The sequence below is a fragment of the Pempheris klunzingeri genome, chromosome 22 (genome assembly GCF_042242105.1).
Source record: "Pempheris klunzingeri isolate RE-2024b chromosome 22, fPemKlu1.hap1, whole genome shotgun sequence".
In the NCBI taxonomy this organism is placed as follows: domain Eukaryota; kingdom Metazoa; phylum Chordata; class Actinopteri; order Acropomatiformes; family Pempheridae; genus Pempheris; species Pempheris klunzingeri.
The window spans coordinates 17002328-17023447 of record NC_092033.1 but is presented as its reverse complement, the minus strand read 5'-3'; the positions used below and the strand labels follow the sequence as shown (position 1 = coordinate 17023447).

Below are 21120 nucleotides of genomic sequence, written 5' to 3'. Positions count from 1 at the left end.
TCTGTTGATTCGAGCACCAGAGCTCTAGAACTGACTATTTCAAGCTTCCCTCTCTGATGCTGATGCTGGGCGGGGTGGGGGGGGGGGCGCTGCTCTACCATTCTCATGTGCACTGGCTAAGTTGTGGCTCTGTGCTGCAGTGGTTTTATTCCCAGAGATCAGAAATGGACCAGTTTTGAAGAGAGAAGGACCTCTTCAAGAGCTCAGTGACCCTCTCTGGTTGGCATGTTTAGTGGATCTCACTGATCACCTGAACAAGAGCCTACAAGGCAAAGAGCAGCTTGGACCACAACTATCAAGCAGGATTTACCTCCATTTGATTGATTTTGCCAACTTTAATCCACTAGAGGTGAGGCGATACACATCACCTCTAGTGGATTAAAGTCAGCAATCTAGCTCACTTCTAGTGAGTGGCCCAGCTCTTTGTATGTTTTTCTGTATGTGGCCCTCAGTGAAAAAAGTTTGGACACCCCTGTATTAGAGGATGTGGATGGGAGGAGAAATGCTTTGGTGTTTTTTGGGGGTTTTTTTTGATGCAGCTGATCAAAATTTGTACAAACTGCACGATGAAAAAGTTCCCTTTGTTAGAAATTTCTTTCCATCAAGATATGTCTTTGCTCTAAAGTGCAACGTTTAGACTGTGGCCTGTAGAGGGTGAACTTTAGCGTCCTTTTGATCCGCCCAAAATGTGGCCCAGAAGTCACAGGGAACGTTTCACCACTCCTCAGCTGAATCAAACAGGCTGAACCCTATATTCTGGTGTTGTCGTGGGCTAGTGTTCAATGACACAATACATTAGCAGGTAACCTGGGTGTGGTAGTAGCAGCACGGGACACATCCTTTGTGATTATACGGCAGAGCTTCTCATACTGTCCCTATGGGCCAGTCCAGACACCCCATATCCTTCAGAGAATCGTTGGACCTGTGTTACATGTAGGGCTGACGTCTCCTGGTCAGCTGGTCGATACGCTCTTGTCCGACATGACTCTCATTGGTTGGACAGGAGATAAACCTTCTTAATCCATTATTTTTTGTGTATTTATTATTCTGTAATTCACAACTAGTGGTGAGCTGGTGCTGGATTGAAGGGGGTGGTAGATATGAATGAGAGTGCACAAGAGGAACACCGAGCAGAAGATGAAAACGTGTGTTGAGAACACACACACGTTTTAGTTCTTGCCACCATCACCACCACCACCACCACCATCCACCATCCACCCTTCTTCTTCTGCTTGCGGGGGAAGAGCAGATGATTATTCCACTGCTACGCCAAAGATTCTCTAATTACTAAAGATTACAAGCTGTGCCAATGATATGAAATGGTAAACACTTCCTGTCTTCTAAGCGGCCATGGTTCTTGACGACCTTTTCACAATGCTGACAAGCACTGGACGACATTGGCATGGTAGAATAACCTGGTTGCACTGGTGTAGAGGGACCGTTTTCCTCTTGAAATAGCTTCCAAGTATACTGAGAGCATTTGCTGGTCTTTGGTTAAAGTCAATGGCCTTCTGCCAGAGGCTGCTCAGGAACTATCGCTGTGTCGCAGAGCTCACAAGAGTGTGTTGACAGGACAGACACAGGTCTCGCACAGAAGTTAACTTTCCCCTGATTCGTGTGTTACTTTGGTGACTATGGGGTGAAAGAATCAGTCATAATCTGTGCTCATGTTTACTTGGTTCACCCGTTGGACTCAGTAGACTCAGGACCTGCCTCTAGTCTCCTAAAGGGGCGGGGCAGTGGTGAAACCCACGTAACACAGACGCATGAAAAGACTCTTAAACGGGACGTTTCTATTCTAAATGGTCTCTGATCAACACACGCACATTTTCCTTTTCTGCTCCACGTTCGTCTCTGCGCGCATCTTTCGCCTCTTCGGTGACGTAATTAGCAAAGCAGCGATGTCTGCCCATCCGTCCGCCATTACTACCATTTGACCCCAGCCCCAATTTAACCCCAACCTCCACATCTCAACCCAATGAGGTAGGCAGGCTTTTTGCCCTGCCTATGAATGTTAGCATTTGATATAGACATTAACATTCCTGGCACACCCAGACCTTCAGGGATTGACAATTAACGGACAGGCCAACTTTGTCTGGGAGGGGTATAACCATGACTTTGCCCAGCCAAAGATAGTGGCATGTGATTTTCTGTGTATGTCAGTCATAAATATATATACATAACTTTGAATCCCTATTATGCAGCCATATTCTAGGTCTAGGCCTTAAAATCTTGGTATCGGCCCCAGTAAAACCTTTATCCGTGGAACACTGCTTAGTATATAGATATATACACAGCAGCAGCAACATGCTGCGGAGGTAGGGGTTAAAGGAGGTTTGGTTTAACTGTCGATTGATACGTTTCAATAACTTCCACCCAAATTTTCAGATTCAGTTTGACCATTCTGCAAGCTTTGAGACAGATTGCAATCTGGGAAGTGTCTGTGCTATCAAACTTCAGACTGACAGACAGAATGGAGATGTAGGAGCGTGGGTTTTGGTAAGTGGAGTGTGAAATCGTCAACTGTACTGAAGGAGATCAGTGGAGTGGAGAGCGGGGAGGTCAGGGTCAGGCGCTCTTCACAGGCAGAAATCAAAGGTCAGGTCGGACTTGCCCATCTTCTGTCTGTACACCAAGTCAAACTTTTCGTTCATAGAAACTGTGAAGACGTCCTTCCACAGACCCACTCGACCTGCAGGCAGAGCACACATGCATGTGTATCAAGAAACATTGTTCAGTTACTTTTCAGCAAAACCTGGATGTCTGCATCTCAGAACAGTTTCCAGAGGAGTTTACCGATTGATCTAAAACAAGGCTGGATTAACAGTCTGAACTGAGAACTGAGTTGTCTGCTTCACCCAGTTTCTAATAATAATAGCTAATACTCTTCCTAGTGTCACCTTAAGCTTTCAAATACACTTCAGTGTAGTGGAGTTTGCTTAGTAGTTTTATTCTTATTTACCTTTTGTACTGATTGCACTGGTCTTTCTGATTTTCTTTTTCAATGTATTAATCATGATTGATAAAATTCACAACACCACATTTTTCTGTGTGCGTCGTATGACTAAAACAAATGTTTACTTAAATGAACATCTTCAATTTGAACTTTGTTAACTTTAAGTTGTTTTTACGTCGCGGGATGATTTAATCAGAAATTGAGTCCTGTTTGAATTTCCTGTTCAAACGCATAAAAAAAAAAAAATCAAAACAAGGTCACAAGATTTCCTCAAACTGCCATTTTAAAATCTTTGAAGTTTCCATTTTGCTGTAGAACTGCTACAGTATTTATGTAGCCCTGCTCGGGGGTTAGTCCATGGATGTAGTCCATTCTGTAGTTAGAAAACATCCCATTTTATTTTCAGCTGTAGAGTGAATGCAGTCCGACATGGCGGTGACTCACCTGCTGTGACAGATCAGACTGACCGTCAGCTGTGTGTTAAGCCTATAGCGGATCAGACACCAGACTTCCATGCGCTAAAGAAAATGTGAATAAAAAAAAAACAACAACAACAAAAGAGAGATGACAGAAACTATAGGTGAACATCAAATCGAAACAAGAATGGCAACAGAGACAAACAATTATGAGAAATTAGGGAATAAACATTCAAGATGTTAAAACATAAAAGAAGGTTAAATCAAAGCGGATGGAGTTGGCATGTTGACATCATGCAATCTATAGTTTGAATACATTTTGTGGTGTAGATGCAACGTGTAGCCACAAGGTGTCGGTATAATCATCTCAAAGAAGAGCGTGAGAAAACACTGTTTATGTACAGAACTCAGAGATCCCATGACGTGTGTAAATGATGATGGAACCCTGAATTGTTCAGTATGACGTATTTTTGCAAAAGAGAGAGTGAAAAAAAAAAAGAGAAATGCGTTTCGGAAATAAATGAAGAAATCGTTCAAAGTTCGACTCATTAGTATGAAGTGTTGTTTCATCTCTCATTGTCACAGTAATAGAATCTTACTTATTTCATTCATCATCATTTCATTTTATGAGTTGAGTTTCAATACATTTCTCCAATTATTTCACAATCTATCGTTTACTTTATGTATGTTATATATTTTTTCGTTAATATGATTATTTCGGATTTATTTATTTACTAATGAACCCTTTTGGTGCTACATAGATAATGTTGGTGAATACTTATTCTACTAATATCTACATATTACACACTACCATTCAACTCCTCTAACTGCTCTGAGTCAGATGGACTCTTACTGTAACTACACCACTTAATGTGTTAGAGGTCTAAATTAATGGTGGGGTCAACTGTATAGAAATGGTCATTAAACCTGTATTGTCCACTGTTCCTGTGTTAAACAGTGTTTAACATATAACTGTCCTGCTTCCTGAGCCAACGTGCCGACTTCAATATTATGAAAGGGAACCGTCTTGTGAAACTTGTCTGTCTGACTAATCCTTATCTTATCATAATCTCATTAGGGTATACAGTAAGAGGGAGCGGGTGAGGCCTCGATGTATTCAGACTATATCAGATGAGCAGACCTGCTGTACATTATGTGCTGTATCATGTGGAGTTCCCCACAGTGTCCCACTTTAAGCGTTCACACTGTGTACTCCGGGTCAATGCCCTGAGATGAATCTGCATACATACACACACAGTAGAAAAGCCCTGCAGTAATGGTTTAATTTACCGCTTCGACGCTTTCTAGTACGAACGTTTCCTGGAACTGTGTGATTTGGAAAAATCGACACAGTCAATTTAAGGTATCTATTTCATTTATCATTTTTCATACAGCATATGTTAAGATGTGAAGTGACTAAAATACTAATTTGACAATTATTAGGAATGAATTAATGAAAAGTTTACTTATTTTACAATCTGTGTCTCCGTTAATCCGAGTAGTCCAACCTCTCTGCTGCACATCATGTGGCTTTTAGGACATACCCTGATAGGATGTCTGTTGGATGTGATCTCGTGAAATTATTTGTATTTTTGTAGAAAATACACGTGAATTCATGAGAAATAAAAAAAAACATATCCTTCACGCATGGAACTCGAAGATACAATATGTGGTTAAAGAATGTTGGCTTTTCATGTAGTTGTCCACAATAAGCAAATGCAAAGCAAAGCTGATGTGTTTGGGACTTGTTTCTTATTGTGACCAAAAAACAACTAGCAATTGAAAAAATGGACACTGATTAGCAACCAGATTCATGCACTGCTGTCAACAGTTTTTTATAGGTAGTATTTCTCTGGTAGAAATAGGGTGCAGTGAAAACTGCTCACAGTGTGCTCTGTGAATTAACAGGTTTTAGCAAGAGAATTTTGATTTTTCTCAGCAACTGAAAATGAAATTTCATGCATCTGCGTTGATTTGGGGTGCAGAGGTTTCTCTGCAGATACAGTATCCCACCAACTGGACAAAAAAAATCAATGAAAGTCACACCTCCTCAGTTAATGTTTTTTCTTTATCTTTATTACTTTATACATTGTAGATTAGTGTTGAAGACGTGAAAACTATGAAGGAACGCGTATGGAATTATGTAGTAGCCAAAAAAGTAGCCACCTTTTGCTTTGATGGCAGCTCTGCTCACTCTTGACATTCTCTCAGTCAGCTTCGTGAGGTCGTCACCTGGATGGTTTTCAGTTAACACACGTGCCTTGTTAAGAGTTAATTTGTGGAATTTCTTGCCTTCTTAGTGTGTTTGAGACCATCAGGTGTGTTGTTGTGTGCAGAGGTAGGGTTGGTGCACAGTTCTATACAGTGAACAGCCCTATTCAACGACAGTTCTAATCCATACTATGGCAAGAACCACTCAACTAAGTAAAGAGAAACATCAGTCCATCATTACTTTAAGACATGAAGGTCAGTCAGTCCAGAAAATTTCAAGAACTTATCTTACTTAACTTATCTTATCTAGTATATTCTCAACTGCAGTCATGAAAACCATCAAACACTATGATGAAACCGGCTCTTATGAGGACCGACCCAGGAAAGGAAGACCAAGAGAGTTACCTCTGCTGCACAGTTCGTCAGAGTTATCAGCCTCAGAAACCGCAAATTAACAGCAACCTCAGATTAGAGCCCACATAGATGCTTCACAGTAGCAGACACATCTCAAAATCAATTTTCAACAACAGAGGAGACTGCGTCAATCAGGCCCTCATGGACGCATTCCTGCAAAGCAGCCACTGCTGCGACAGAACAAGAAGAAGAAGAGAACTGCTTGAGGCAAGAAACATAATGGACATAATGGAACGGACATAAGACCAGCGGAAGTCTGTACTTTGATCTGATGAGTCCAAATTTGAGATTTGTGGTCGCACCCACCGTGTCTTTGTGAGACACAGAAAGGTGAGCAGATGGTTCCTACATGTGTGGTTCTCACTGTGAAGCCTGGAGGAGGAGGAGGTGTGATGGCGACACTGTTAGTGATTTATTCAAAGTTCAATGCACACTTAACCAGCATGGCTAACGCAGCATTCTGCAGCGACACGCCATCCCATCTGTTTTGCTTAGTGGGACCATCGTTTGATTTTCAACAGGACAATGAGCCCAAACACACCTATAGGCTATATAAGGGGCAATTTAATCAAGAAGGAGAGTGATGGAGGCTCTGTCAGATGACCTGGCCTCCAAAATCACTCGACATAAATCCAAATGAAATGGTTTACGATGAGTCGGACTGCAGAGTGAAGGAAAAGCAGCCAGCAAGTTTTCAGCATCTCGGAGAACTCCTTCAAGACTGTCGACCTCATGAAGCTGACCGAGAGAAGGCCAAGAGTGTGCAAAGCTGTCATTAAAGCAAACTGTGGCTACTTTGAAGAATCTAAAATGTTAAACATATTCTGGTTTGTTTTGAACACTTATTTTGTTTGCAACATAATTCCACAGGTTTCTTCATAGTTTCATCACCACTTAAAAGAGGAACTTTGCTCTTGTTGTGACTTCTCTGATGCCGATGGTGTGCAGATGATGGGAGGAAAAACATCCGCTGACAACGACTTGTTGCATAAAAATAGGTTTATTACAAAAAGATCAGTTGTCTAACAGGCTCCATGGTTGCCTGGGAAGACGTGAAACCAATTATTTGTCTCTTATAGACAGAGCATCCCCTAACCAAATTAATGTCTTCCCCGAGCTTCTCTGAATGTCATCTTTTATACCTTTAGGAACGCTTACCTCACCATATGGTTTCCCTCAGTAGCAAGGCCCAAAGAGGTCTTGCCCTAATATGGAGGGATGTATAGAAACTGTCCCTCTTGGGAAGTCACCACATCTCTTATATGTTACTATTCCTCTTGGGAAATCATCCTGCAGCACCCTGACCATATCTGTTAACACATACCATGTGTCCTCTCTGACTCTCTTACCTAAACATTCACAGAGAAGACACACACATACATATAACATAGCAGATGCACATGACATATCAGATACCACACTCTAAAAGAGGAACATCGCCACTTAAAAGAGGAAGTTTGCTCTAAAAGAGGAACATCACCATTTAAATGTATGTTCTCCTCTCAGTATCCTGCTCTTTTGGCTGTATAGTTGTTTTTCTCAAATGAATTCAAGACTTACTTTCCATTTGGCATTTGTCTCAGCTTTGTCTTGCATTTGCACGTATTCACGGAAATTTTGTTTGGACTATATCCTGGAACCCAAACGTTCTCGTAGACCTCCTAGTCAGCAGACCTCCGTAGTCCATTTCTAACCTCTAGCCAGAGTCTCTAGGCCACTAACTATTAACTCCTAAGACACACCTCCCTGAACTGTTGGTGGTTGAATGGTCTCTATGTGTCAGCCCTGTCATTGACTGGCGACCAGTCATGGGTGTACCCCGCCTCTTGCCCAAAGTCAGCTGGGATTGGCTCCAGCCACCCTGTGACCCTGAAGGATAAGCTGTATAGACAATGGATGCAGGAGACTCTAATAAAAGATGCCTTAGAGTTGCACTATGAAAAATGTAGGATCAAACTTTTTTGGAGGTTGATTTAACGCAGACACTAAAAGTCTAAATATCTTGGCAGCTGTTGCTTCACTTCTGACTATCTGAATAGCGATACTAAATAGCTGGAGCACTCCTTTAATCAAATTCAACAAATCCTAGATTTTTTACACATTTTTCTATAATTCAGCCTGACTTATTTAGGTTTGTAGAGTGCCTGACCTGACAAAAGCGGTTGTGATGATTTGTCCATCGAACTGTGCCAACATGCTTTGCAAAACGGGCAAAAATCATGATCACGTGACACTAACTGTAAAATCATAAATGGAAGGAACTCAAGTAGAAGAGATCGTAACAGATGCAGTGAAAGTGTCATTAAAAAATGTTTTTAACCCTGGAGAACCCATGGGGTCAAACAGAAGTGGCACTCTGGGTTTTTGAAGTTAAATTTGACAATTTTTTTTATGTTTGTTCACTTTGGGTAGCAGCAATTAACAGCGGCCAAATTTGACCCCATGGGTTCTCCAGGGTTAAGATGCATTTGATGGATGTGATGCTTTAGAGATGCATTTTAAGTAGGACCTCAGGGAACCATAAACTGCATAGTTAGCTGACCGGAGGAACCGAGCAGTGTTTTTGTGCTTCCTGTCCCAGTTCCTCTCCCACTCACCCCTGCAGATGGACAGCGCCTCTGAGTTGCAGCACTGCTCGATGAGCTGGTTGCAGCTTTCCACCATGCCCTCCAGCTGAGCCTTGTCACAGGAAACACCCAGAAACCGGGCTAACTGTTCCACCAATGTCCCCAGATCCTGGAGAGGAGAGGAGAGGAGGAAACAATTGGAAATGTAATAAAACAATACTCACACAGAAATTCAGAGAAAACTGCCTCCCTCATGAATTCTAATATAGCGCTACGGCAGTGAGTCTGTTTCTTCAAATAGCATCCACCCACAGCTTCCACAGCTGTGGGTGGATGCTTACACAATCCATGTGGTATAAAGTACAGGGATACTGACAGCAGACAGTTGTAATGGCAAAATGTACAGTTCTCTATGGACAATACATCATCTAGGAACAGCTCTGCACGACCCAGTTCAAGCCACTGCCTAATTATACGCAGATGCCATGTCAAAAAACTGTATGCCTCACCTGACATCACCACACCTGATTGCATTACCCTTCCTGCATAAATGCAGTTTCACTAATGGTAAGGTAGTTTGAATGTTTATTCAGTGTTATTATTACGCAGTCATTGCTAGCCTTTAGCTCTGTATGCTACCTGTATAAATGCATATGTCTGTCTCTGCTAGATTCTCAATTACTAATCAGCCTGTTCCACTGCAATGACTTTCAGCATGGTTGTTGAATCTTGTTTGGTAGCTGTCTGTTGCAAAAAGCTACAGTGGAGCAGTGAGGATATGAGGGTTGGGCCAAAGATACTCAAGAACTAAAGATGGCGCATTACAAACTGTACCACCGCCATAAAAAAAGAGAGTTGTGACAATCCTAACTTGCATCATGAGGCAACCAAGCCCCCAGGAAGTGCACCAGGCATTGAAGCCAATTTTACTTAGTGGCTAAACCGGATAATTTTTTTGAGAGTCACAACCCCCGCAAAGAATCTGATCCATTTGGGAAGTAAGGGCCGCACGATTAAATCATTTTATTCCCATTCATTATAGTGGGGTGCTAACAGGAAATTAGCCAGTCTGACAGACCTGAGATGCTACAATGTGGCAGATGCGGTTACTTTTATACCCAGGAAGTCAAACTTTTTGGACTTAATGCGCCACAGAGCAACTTTCATAGGAATGAACGGGAACCAATAGTGCCAAACACATATAGTTCCAGTGTTGAGCCCCATTCATTTTCAGTGTTTCCCAAGCAGACTCATTGATAAGTTGATTAAATTAGCAAATTTTTTTGACAGTTTAATACATTCGCAAACTTTTCATGAATTAGGTCGATAGTGGTATTTTATGTAGGTACCTATAGTTAATGTTTACCGTAAGATAATAGCTCATTAGATTGTAAATGCCTCGCTAGCTACCATGAACACCTGTTGCTTGGCCAACATTCACCTCACATTAATTGCAATTATTGGTGTTTGTTGGCATACGAAGTTCATCTTTAGTTATTAGATTTACTGTGAAACTTAACACTTAATTTTAACCGCATCAGTGGAATTAATTTTTGGGGGTGAAAAAATAATCTGAGATCATGTTGAAATCTCCTATTGGAATCGATAGACTCAGGACCTGCCACTGGTCTCCTAAAGGGCAGGGTAGTAGCAGAACCCACTTGACACAGATACAGGAAAAGGCTCTTCAGTGGGTAATCTCTCTTCTCTGGTTGAGCGCCGCAAGCTGGAGTTCAATGCATGATGGTACATGTAGGCACTGCATAGCTATGGAAGCAGGAAATCTCAACTCTCAGGTATATCTTCTGCATTTATGGCAATTAATATCAAGTCAAGGAGAAATATGGAGAGAAAAACATCATTTCAGATTCGTGTGCTGCTCTACCATTCTCATGTGCGCTGGCTAAGTTGTGGCTCTGTGCTGCAGCGGTTTTATTCCCAGAGATCAGAAATTGACTAGTTTTGAAGAGAGAAGGACCTCTTCATGAGCTCAGTGACCCTCTCTGGTTGGCATTTTTAGTGGATCTCACTGATCACCTGAACAAGAGCCTATAAGGCAAAGACCAGCTTGTACCACAACTAATAAATGAAAGCCCACTAATGGAAAGGCTGTTTTTTTTTCTTGAATCATTTCAGTTATCAAGCAGGATTTACCTACATTTGATTGATTTTGTCAACTTTAACCCACTAGAGGTGAGGAGATATACATCACCTCTAGTGGATTAAAGTTAGCAATATAGCTCCCTTCTAGTGAGTGGCACAGCCCTTTGTATGTTTTTCTGTATGTGGCCCTCAGGGAAAAAAGTTTGGACACCCCTGTATTACACCTTATCTCTTTACTTAAAAAGATCTATTCTGAGAAAAGCATATCTGCGGAAGAGAGGACATGTGTGAGGCTGTGCCTCGTAAACATGATAAGACTAGATAATGTTAAAAAGGGACCTTTGACAAAGCAAAGGGCAAATATTGATTTAGCATATTATGTTCTTGTTACTTTACTGGTGAGTTTTACACAAGAGCGTTCTGGTCAGATGGTAGATAGGATACATGTGTCTGCCACGTCCTGCAAAGAGGGGGACAAAGGATCAAACTGAGGGTTAAAATAGGTTACAGCTATGTAAAAGTGATGGGGAATGAGCTTGGATTAGGGAGGAAATGTGTTTGCTTAGTATAAAACAGTTACAAAAAGAAGTTTCCTTTAGATACATGGTCTTTGTCATAGATTAGGTGTTTCCAAATTGCCTCTACCAACATTTTACATTTTTTTTTTTTTACATATTTTTACATTTTAACTCCACATAGTGACACCAGTAGAATTGATGGAAAAGTGAGTTCTTTCGATGAAGAGTGAAGGAATGGAGGATGTCTGGTTACCTGCTGCAGTATACATTGTTGGTTAGCTGCAGCAGTGGTAATAAAGTCTGTGATGTGATGAATGAACGTAGCATTTAATACCATTGAGCCGTCCCTTCCCCTGCATTTTCTTCATATGTAGATCAGGGTATTATTATGTAGGCCATATTTCACTGTAGGATAAATTAGCCACAGCTTATCCAAATGATAGTGTGTTTGTGAGAGGCATGCATCATTTTATCAGGAAAATCCTGTCAGCAGCATCCCGAGCGGCACACAGACAGGAGAGCTTTGATGTCACGTGGAATGTATGACTCTGAGTTCATGAGCTGAGAAAGAAAAATAAATAAATGCAAGAGGAGGTTTTTGAGCTGGTTTGAAGATAATGTTAATGCATTAGAACTGCTGTGACGCTGGGATGAAGCACTACTTTATTTGCTGCTGGAAACTCTTGAGTTGTGTTGTCAAATCATTAGACTGACAGAATCTCAGATGAGGTTTGACGTTGGTTTACGGCAGACGGTTGGTTCAAATGCAGCAACACATTACCTACAGATTATTATCCATTTCATTTCTTGTAACATTTCTTGTGAAAAATCTATGATATGATGACTAATTTCAGTTTCAGATTCACTGATCTGAGATCAACAAAATAGTGTTTTTCAGAGCAACGAATATACAGACAGTTTTTTATATTTTTAGAGCTTTAGAGCACTAGTGATACAAAGTCCACAGGTTTATCTCCTTGGAGAATTTAATGTCAATCTGCCAATTAGAGCCAATTAATGATAATCAGATATTGTGTCTGCAAGGGAAAGTTTTGGCTTGGTGGTGTTGCAAGAGAATGATATAAAAATATTAGCGTGCATGATCTTAGGACAGCAAATTTCATGGGTTATCTAGCCAGAAGATGTCGAGAGACTACCGGTGGACTCCCCATGATGCACTGGGCTCCTCTCTCCTCCTCTTCCTCTCCATCCTGATGCTCCATGCTTTAATGTCTGTTACTAACTTGGTATCTTTCCCCCGGAACCTTTCTGTGCTTTTCTCATCGCTCATATGTGCTTCTATCTAATCACATCTCCATTATTGTAATTTGTTGTGTTCAGAATTGTCTTGAATTGCTGCCATCCTACGAACCACAGCATAGCCTTCAGTCATTAGGCAGCTCTCCTTTGACAGACTAGTGGATTATGACTTGGAATTATATACTATTGAAACAAGTAGACAAAGGCTTAAAAAGAGCAAGAGACAGTGAGGATGTTACCTTGTACATGTCTTCATATTTCAAGAAGAGGACATTAGAGTCCATACGATGTTCCCAAAATTCTTGGACATGTTCAAACCAGGAACCATATCCCACTTTGAGAGAGAAACAGAGAGAGGGACAAACAGCTAGATAAAATTGGAGTTGTCCGTGGACACTTCACTGACTTGAAACCAGATGGAAGGCCACAGCGTCCCAGTCCCCCAGTACGCCACACACTTACACTTGTCATTCATAAAGCGTCGGCAGAACTCCTGGAAGGTTCCCCGGTAGCTCATGGTCCTGAGAGAGCGGTGGAACTGGTAGTAGGACACCACCAGGTCCTTAGGGTTACGAGCCATGTAGATCACCTGGGAGATAAGCACAGCAGTCATCAGTATAGTCAGATACATGATGTTACTTCTTAGCAACGCTCTTGTTGAAGTACGATCCAATATAATTTAGTTATTGGAGGTGATGGTTGATGTTTGACATTTGCGGCACGAGTTAACCTTGCAAATGACACAAATATAAATGGCATGAATTCTTTGTCAGTCATTCAAGATTTTGGACAATCAGCACACTATTTTGACCACCATACTAGCTTGTTGGCTATTGCAGCTAATTTAGTTAGAGACACTAATATTAACTATTCTTCTGTGTTCTTCCTGAACTAATATTAGTATTCAGGGTACTATTTGCTAATATATGATACCTAGAACAAAAAAAATTCCCAACATCTTATAAGAATTCTTCAGGGTCTTAATGCAATGAAAATCATGGTTACTGAATGTACACTGTTCAGTCCAGTGGACTGACCTTGGCCTCTCCTTTGTGCATGGCTGTGGGGAGGAATCGATAGGGTAGATGGCTTTTGATCAAACGAGGGGACGTCAGTTCCTGTGGAGACACAAAGGAAGTCATTACTTTAATATGTACCCTGCAGTTCACTTATCAGTCCCACAGAATGCTCTGATGATTCCAGATGTGTCTTATCTGCACAAACCCTCTCATACACATAATAGCTTCAAACCTTTTGTCTGGAATGAGACAGATACCAGCATCCTCTCGTGTTTTTACATCTAAACAAGTTGCTGGTTTGCTGTTATGCTGCTACACCCAACAAAAGCCTTGCCCACAACAACGCAGAGTTGTTCATTACTTTGCCAACAATGATTGAGCAGGTTAAGGAAAAGAATGAATACTAATCGGATTTCAGCTACATTACCTGTATGATGTCCAGGCCAGGTTGTGGGTATTCTAAGACAGGCAGCTGTTCATCAATGTTCATAAGGCCGATCTCATCTGGATCTGCTCCTTGACTCACTAAGTACACAACCTCCTGAAGAAGACTGGTGCCTAAAAAGAGAACCAAAGGACAATCAAGAATTTGGGACAAGAAGAAGAGAGTAAGGAAAGAGGTTACCGTGTACACAGGAGTTTGACTTAATAAAAATGATATAAGAAAATTAAAGTAATATTAGCTGAATGTTTATGTTAGCAAAACCCTCACTGGATGCCATAGCAGTAATTTCCCTTCAGGTCATCTTAGATCTGCAGTTCCTCTCAGCTCTATGGAGCCATTTAGTTAACTCCGTGTTTCATTTTTTCTGGACCCCAATGATTGCTATCATTAGCCACATTTCAAACAGCAGCAGCAGGCGACTATTTTCAGCAATAACAAAAAAAAGGCACTGATAACAGCACAAAAGAGCAGACACAAAAAATAGCTGGTGAATTGGACAGAACCATTTTTTTTCCTCAGGAGTTGGTGGAGACCAAAAACAGAGTTTGAATACTGGACTTAAATTCATCAGGTGTCCGCGAACATGACGCCAAATGAATCTTAATATTGCTCTGCCTCGGCTGGATGAAAATGGGGAATTATCCGCCAACACGTTTTGCGTTAATCATAAGGCTGCGCTCGTATGTCAGATACGTTTTCAAATAAAAATTCACACAGCTTTAATGTGCAGCATTGTAAACAAAAGGATCAAAATCGATGCAGATCAAACCAGATCAATTCTAACTCCACAGCCCCAGTTTTTTAAAAAACTTTGTAGTCTTCATTCCCAATCGACACCGACTCAAGTGACATCACTTGAGGACAGCTATCAGAAAAACTAACCCTCCCTCTGGAGACACTAAAGGCTTTATAACTACTCTTCCACATATTCAGTAGTATTCCCCAATACCTCGAAACGGACTTTGATGTGGAAAATCAGTTCAACTTTAAGCACGTACGGTAAACAATAGCATCATTTATAGTTACATGTTGGAGCCCTTGGAGACTGAACGCCCAGTAGCACATTTAGGTCCAGCCATGAGAACACTACAATGTTCCACTTTCGACCACTCAACAGTTCAGGAATACAGTTAATGTAATGCTAACAAGATTAACTTAGCTGTAGCTGTTTAAGGCAGAAAAATAAGCACAGACACAAACACTTTTTCAGTCAGTGAGGTGACTCAGTCTTGCTACCTGCATTAAATCTTTCTCCTCATAATACTGTTTTATTCATTGTCATGCCAATGCTCTGCGGTATCCTGTGACTCATTTTTGCAGATATGCTTGAATATGCCAGTTCAATCTAACCTCTCACATGCTTTTTTTGGAAAAGCAGGAGTCGCATAACTCAACAAAATGAAGACTGGAGGCTGCTATAAGTGTGAAACCGTTCAGAACATTGACTCATTAAGCAGAAAGACAGACTTTATTAGAGCACAATAAATTAAGCATTGCTTGTTTTTTAATAACCAATCAACCTGGTAGCTTGCTAATGTTCTGCAAGACAGGGCGGTGTGAACAAGACTGCCTGCTCTTGCTTGAAGGAAGATGATGTGTATCTGTGTGGCTTCAGGCAGGCCACATGCTGACTGTGAAACCAAAAAAATCATGGAATGAAGATTTTTGTCAGTTTCCTGAAAAAGCTTCTCATTTTCTAAAAGGAAACTGTTATTTCTCATTGGTACCAGTTATGATGCATTTTGCAATAATGAAAGAGTTCAGTTGTGTTTGACATTTGAAAAACATCAGCTGCGGCTTACATATTAAAAGCCAGAAATATTCAGTCGATGGATAAAAAAAATATTAGCTGAAGACATGTTTAAATCAAGTTATAAAACCTATCAACTCTTGAAGGTTTCATATTAAAGGCAACATAGATTGCTTGTCCACTATATGCATTTAGTCATCCCTAATTCAGCCCAGTAACCCTAGGAATTGAGTACATATTTGCCAAATCCACAGCTCATGTCAAATGTGGTCAGTCCAGCAAAAAGCATATGTAATTTACAACTGGGAAGATTGCAAGAGACCGAGCTAGCAGGTCAGAGGAGACACAAGTTGATGTTTTTTACCCACAGAATAAAGAAAACTTATTTACAAAAATACAGTATACATCATTTCTGGGCCCATAAAAGAAGTCAGCTAAATGGAATTAACTTCCAACTCAGCATAAACTGAATCAAACTGAACGGACTAATTGACCTCAACGAAGACAAACTGACCTTGTGAACTGACCACAAAGAGGGATAACTAAATACTAGACAAACACGACCAACTAAACTCCAAACAAACTAGACTGTCACTACTATTCCAAAACAAATGAATCAAACTAATAGAGTCCAAAGAAATATACAAATTCTCTACACTGGACTTTTCGATTTCCTCCACATGATGGCCCTGGCACTTGGTATGGCCCGAATGGCCATATTACCTACTGAATACATGGAGGCAACACAGTTCATACAGTTTCTGCTACTGTAGCTCAGCTTCAGCTTCTTTTGCAAAACCCTGTGTTGCAAAACAGCGCGCAGGATGCAGCCAGTGCAGAGGACTCTCTCTCTCTCTCTCTCTCTCTCTTTCTCTCTCTTCTATGCCAGTGCTTGCGATTAAATTGCCCCTCTCTAATTTATGTGTGAGTGTGTGTGCACAGCGCCGTGCAGAGGTGTACCGCTTGCGGGGAGACGTGGTTGAGCGTATGGCTGATATCAAAACAGAAATGAATGCGCTGCTATCATAAACTATAGAGCAACCCCACACTCTCACTCCTCCCGTTGGTCAAGACTGTCACATGTGAACCAATGGCATCGCAGCTCTGCAGAAACCCAACCATGTGGCCTGCCATGTGCTTTTCTTTTGCTTTGCACCACAAGACAATAGATACACCAACACAGAGCAGGGAGATAAAAAGGAAACAGGAGAGGGGAAACCCCAAAAAGCTCGGACTGTTTTTGACTGTTTCTCTAATGTGCAAGAAAGAGCAGAGTTATTTAAATGTCAGAAATGAAGATCAACGTGATTTTTCAGGGTTTTTGCCTGAGAACACTAATATGGTGTGCAGAAAACCACAGAGATATAGAGGAGATGCCAGTTGCCTGCTGATTTGGAAGCTGGAAAGGACATCAAGTCCAGATCCAGTGATTCTCTGTTTTTGGGAACATTGCAGATCCAGCTGTGACAAATGTATTTAAGCAAATGTTCTTGGTTCTTGCACTTAGACTGAAGTGTTTGGCGACCTTAACAGGCGTCACTGACTCTGAGCCTGAAAAACAGCTTTCATATCAAACCACACTTCTCCGGAAATGCCTTTGTTGTTTTTATCTTTTATTCGTTAAGTTGGACGTGGGATTGGGTGTATTCTGTGGCTGTGAGGCAGGGTTCTAGGGTGTTCTAGGGTGTTCTAGGGTTAATACTAGTCCAGAGTTTACATGTAACTTCAACGTGTGCAGTTCAGTACAAGCGTTAAACAGAGTTAAACAAGAATTTGGATCATCCAAGCCTTTACAATCTACAATCACACATCGCATCCTCGTCTGCGTAGATTCACAAATGAATTGAAGTGTTTCTTTGCAGAAGAATAGTTCTCGCATCAGCTGGACTGTTTGTAATATCAAATGAGCAAAATCCCGAACAAATATTACTTTACCAGAATAATTCTATGTGACCTTAACCCAAAAATGCTAGGCTGTGGAGGGGCCAGCGGTACCTCTGCGTGGCACCGTGCATGTCTAAATTAATCATGACTGTGTAGAGGCCCCACATGTAGTCTACTGCAGGATGATACAGCAATACTCCACCATCCACTCTCTAACATCTCCAGAACAAGAAGAACGGGAGACACAAGGAAATCATCTTCTGGCCAAACAACCTTTCACAGTAGGAGCGTCCAGGTTCGGAACATCCTTCCATTGAATATATGTCTAACATTGTTTTGTGTTAATGATTTGCTTCGTACATGTCCTACTCTGCATGATGCATGATATTCCTCTAAGCTCCTCACCGGTTCAGCTTCTTTCTGTCTTCTTTTCTACTATTTTTTTTTAGCGTACTTGTATGTGTTATTGTTTTTTTAATGGCTTATTTAACTTCTGGCCAAGTGGACAAAAGTTGGAAACCAGCATTTTGGCTAACCCTGGCTAACTGCTGATCGACGTGTATTGTCCCAGCAAGATGGATAAGATTGAAATTGAATACAAATATAAAATGCATTCGTGCGATTGGACCCATCAGGCACTGTTCATTGTTCCAATGAAGTCCTACACTCTGTGCTTTCACTCGGCCATGTGCTGTTTTCATTCATTAAACCCTTTGACCCTTCTATTTTTATTTTATTTTCAGGCTTCTGACATTGTCACAACATGCCTTAAAGTATGCTCATACATACATACATAAAGACCCGGTCCCTGCTTAATCCCTGCTTTCGATTAAACGTGGTTTATAATGTGACTTATTCTCTGTAGGGCAGCCTCTCCATTTAAAGGGCATCCATTAGTACACTGCATCACGCTTTTGCCCCTGGGAGAAAGAAAGAGTGTGCTTTTTTTTTTTTGTAAGATTGACATCATTTTAAGGGCATAGCCGTGTATATATATATATATATATATATATGTTACACATTAAGATGCATCAAAATTATTGAATTGATTTTAGAGTCCCATAATGGGAAACATCTTGATACATTTTCCTCTTGAATGATGATGACTAACTCTACATAGTTGACTTTCTTCCATTGCATGCAGCACAGGTGTCTTCCGATGCTGCTGAGACTCTACAGGAAAAAAAATTAGAAAGATAGTTCCCACAGTAATAATCCAGCCAGCCGGCCAGCCAGCCGTCACATGACCGGACCCACCCAGTGCACAGCAGGGCACCGCGCACGGAAGCCGGCCTGCAGCAGCGCTGCGCAACCTCCTTTGGAAGGTGGATGTAAACACCAACTTCCATCTGCTTCTGATAAGCGCGTGTGATTGATGTGAGGGCCGCCTCGGACGCGTAGGCCAGCTGGTGCACTACAGCCAGGCTTAGATGGACTTACTCTGGACTCAATATGATGCCGTTTGATGTTGAAACAGCTTCACGCTGGATACCACTTGCAACAAGATATTTTTTTTCTGCTGCGCAAGCATGATGTTGAGCAGATATATTTCAACTGTGACTCACACCCACCGCTGCTTGACGTGCAACTCGCCTGATTTACTTTAATAATAACTGCTGTGACCCGCGCCTTTACGCACAATGAATCACATTAATGCTGTGGGATGTGGATTTTCCTCGCTTGGTGCTTTACTTATGCGATCAAACTTTAATAATGACAAGGAGAGCCGCTGCAGCAGAGGGAGAGACATCTGAAGACAGACACAGTCAGCGACGTGCACAGGGTGACGCAGGAGCTTGTTTACCTGACTTCGGGTAGGTTACAATCCAAATGTCGCTACTTCTGAGGGAGAAGTTGGCGATCTCCTCCATCTTTCCTCTGCAGAAGGGCGGTAGCCGTACTCCATCAAACTCGAAGTATTTGCTCTCAAACTCGATCGGCGTGCTCGGCGTGTCTGCCTCGCTCTCGGCCATCCTCCAAATGAGCCGCCAGTGCAAGGGGGGAAAAAAAAGAAAAAACGCGCTCAGCCACGCGAACGGTGCTGTTTACATTGACTGAAATCAAAGGTGAGGATGACGATGGTGATGAGGTTGGCTCGAAACGCCTCTCTCCGCCGCTCGCTTCGGGATGCTGGAGCTCGCGGAGGATGCTGCGCGGCGGGGCGGACGTGTTGACCTCCAGCCAATCGCGCGGGAGAGAAGTGATGTAATGCGTGCGCACGAGTCTCAGCATCAGGACCAGTCTCGCTCGGCCCGCGGATGCGCGTTCCCGCCCTCAGAGGAAGGATTATTCCCAATACGTTATACAGACCTATACGCTCCAGTAGTGGCTGTTATCCTATGATTAGAGGTTCTAATCCTCCAGACTTACAGTACATTGTATGACCTACTCAATTTCCATGATGTCACATAATAGCCCGATGATATTCTATAGGCTTTTTTTTATTAGGTCTTACAGTGTATTATAATATTTATGACATATGATATGTATTGTTGAGTTTATAACAAAATCAGTATTGTGCTCGTACAGTACTCTTATACTCACTTCTATGATGTATTCATAGCACATCTACATTCACTTATAGTCAGTCTTATAGGCTTTTATAGTTGAAGTGCTTTTAACTTGTGGTGATTGTGGGCACTTTTAGTATGTAGAATAAATAATACACACATATGAGACACTTAATGTCCTACAGATGATTGACTGTTTGTATGCTTATGATAGCATGTGTAGTTTATAAGGTACTATGGAGGCCCATTAAGTCCTGTTCTATTTATAACACAGCACTTGTCTACACCACAAATTCAAATCAGTTCAATTTCGAAATGGTCAGTGTTGTGCAATGAACGACTGTGAATAAGCTAGTAGACCAGTTGCATTAAATCCCAACACAGAACCGTATTAATGCCGCATTCCCCCTTATTACCCCTATAACTCAGCCCGTGCATTAAAGGCAGGGTATGCAATTTATTTTAGAACTAGTTTTTTTTTTGTCATATCTGTTGAAATTCTTCAAGCCCAACAACAATCAATGAATCAAATGGTTTGACTAAAAAAAAAGGATGTCTGTGGGTGTGTCAGGCTGTCAGGGGCCAATTAAAGGCTTATTAAATACACAAACCACACCCTCTGAGCCAGGTGAGCAGTAACTCGGAGCTAAAAGCACCATTTGTAGCGACCATTTTGGTTGTGTTTAAATGATTGTGGCATTAAAATGAGTTTGTTAGAAGAAACTGAGAAGTTGAGCGAGATTGTCAGCCAGTGGTTGTGTACAGGAGACCCCCACGCTCATCACTATGGTGGACTTTACTCCAGCGGTATAGCTTACATTAGTCAGTAGCTAACGTTAGCCTCACTGTATGGCACGTCTGCCATATTGGGGAGGTCAAGATCTTCTATGTGTATTGAGTGATGCAGTTTTCTCAACAAAAATTCACTAACCTATTTAATTCTGGACTGATTTTCTTAGATTTTGGTTTGTTGTAAATTTGAGAAATTGGACATGATACTGATTACCTGTTGGAATTAAACTCAGCTGCTTATCAGCTTTATTTCAAAACATTAACCATCCAAATAG

General features: G+C 41.5%; 1 protein-coding gene across 1 annotated transcript; it reads right to left on the bottom strand.

Moving 5' to 3' along the window:
• Positions 1-2579: 2579 nt before the first annotated feature.
• Positions 2580-19516, bottom strand: sult4a1 (sulfotransferase family 4A, member 1). Its single transcript, XM_070854149.1, has 7 exons — positions 19348-19516; positions 13892-14022; positions 13483-13563; positions 12908-13034; positions 12685-12779; positions 8595-8733; positions 2580-2692 (listed from the first exon to the last, which is right to left on the bottom strand). Exons 1-7 carry the CDS (start codon positions 19514-19516, stop codon positions 2580-2582), a joined length of 855 nt encoding a protein of 284 aa, XP_070710250.1.
• Positions 19517-21120: the final 1604 nt, after the last annotated feature.

Bases quoted from the DNA above. Each gene is read 5' to 3' on its own strand.
- sult4a1 (XM_070854149.1), bottom strand. From the start codon at position 19,516: ATGGCCGAGAGCGAGGCAGACACGCCGAGCACGCCGATCGAGTTTGAG. The intron at 13,564-13,891 runs GTAATGTAGCTG...GTGTCTCCACAG, and splicing joins CTGGCCTGGACATCATACAG to GAACTGACGTCCCCTCGTTT. The intron at 8,734-12,684 runs GTAACATCCTCA...TCTCCTCTCCAG, and splicing joins AATATGAAGACATGTACAAG to GATCTGGGGACATTGGTGGA.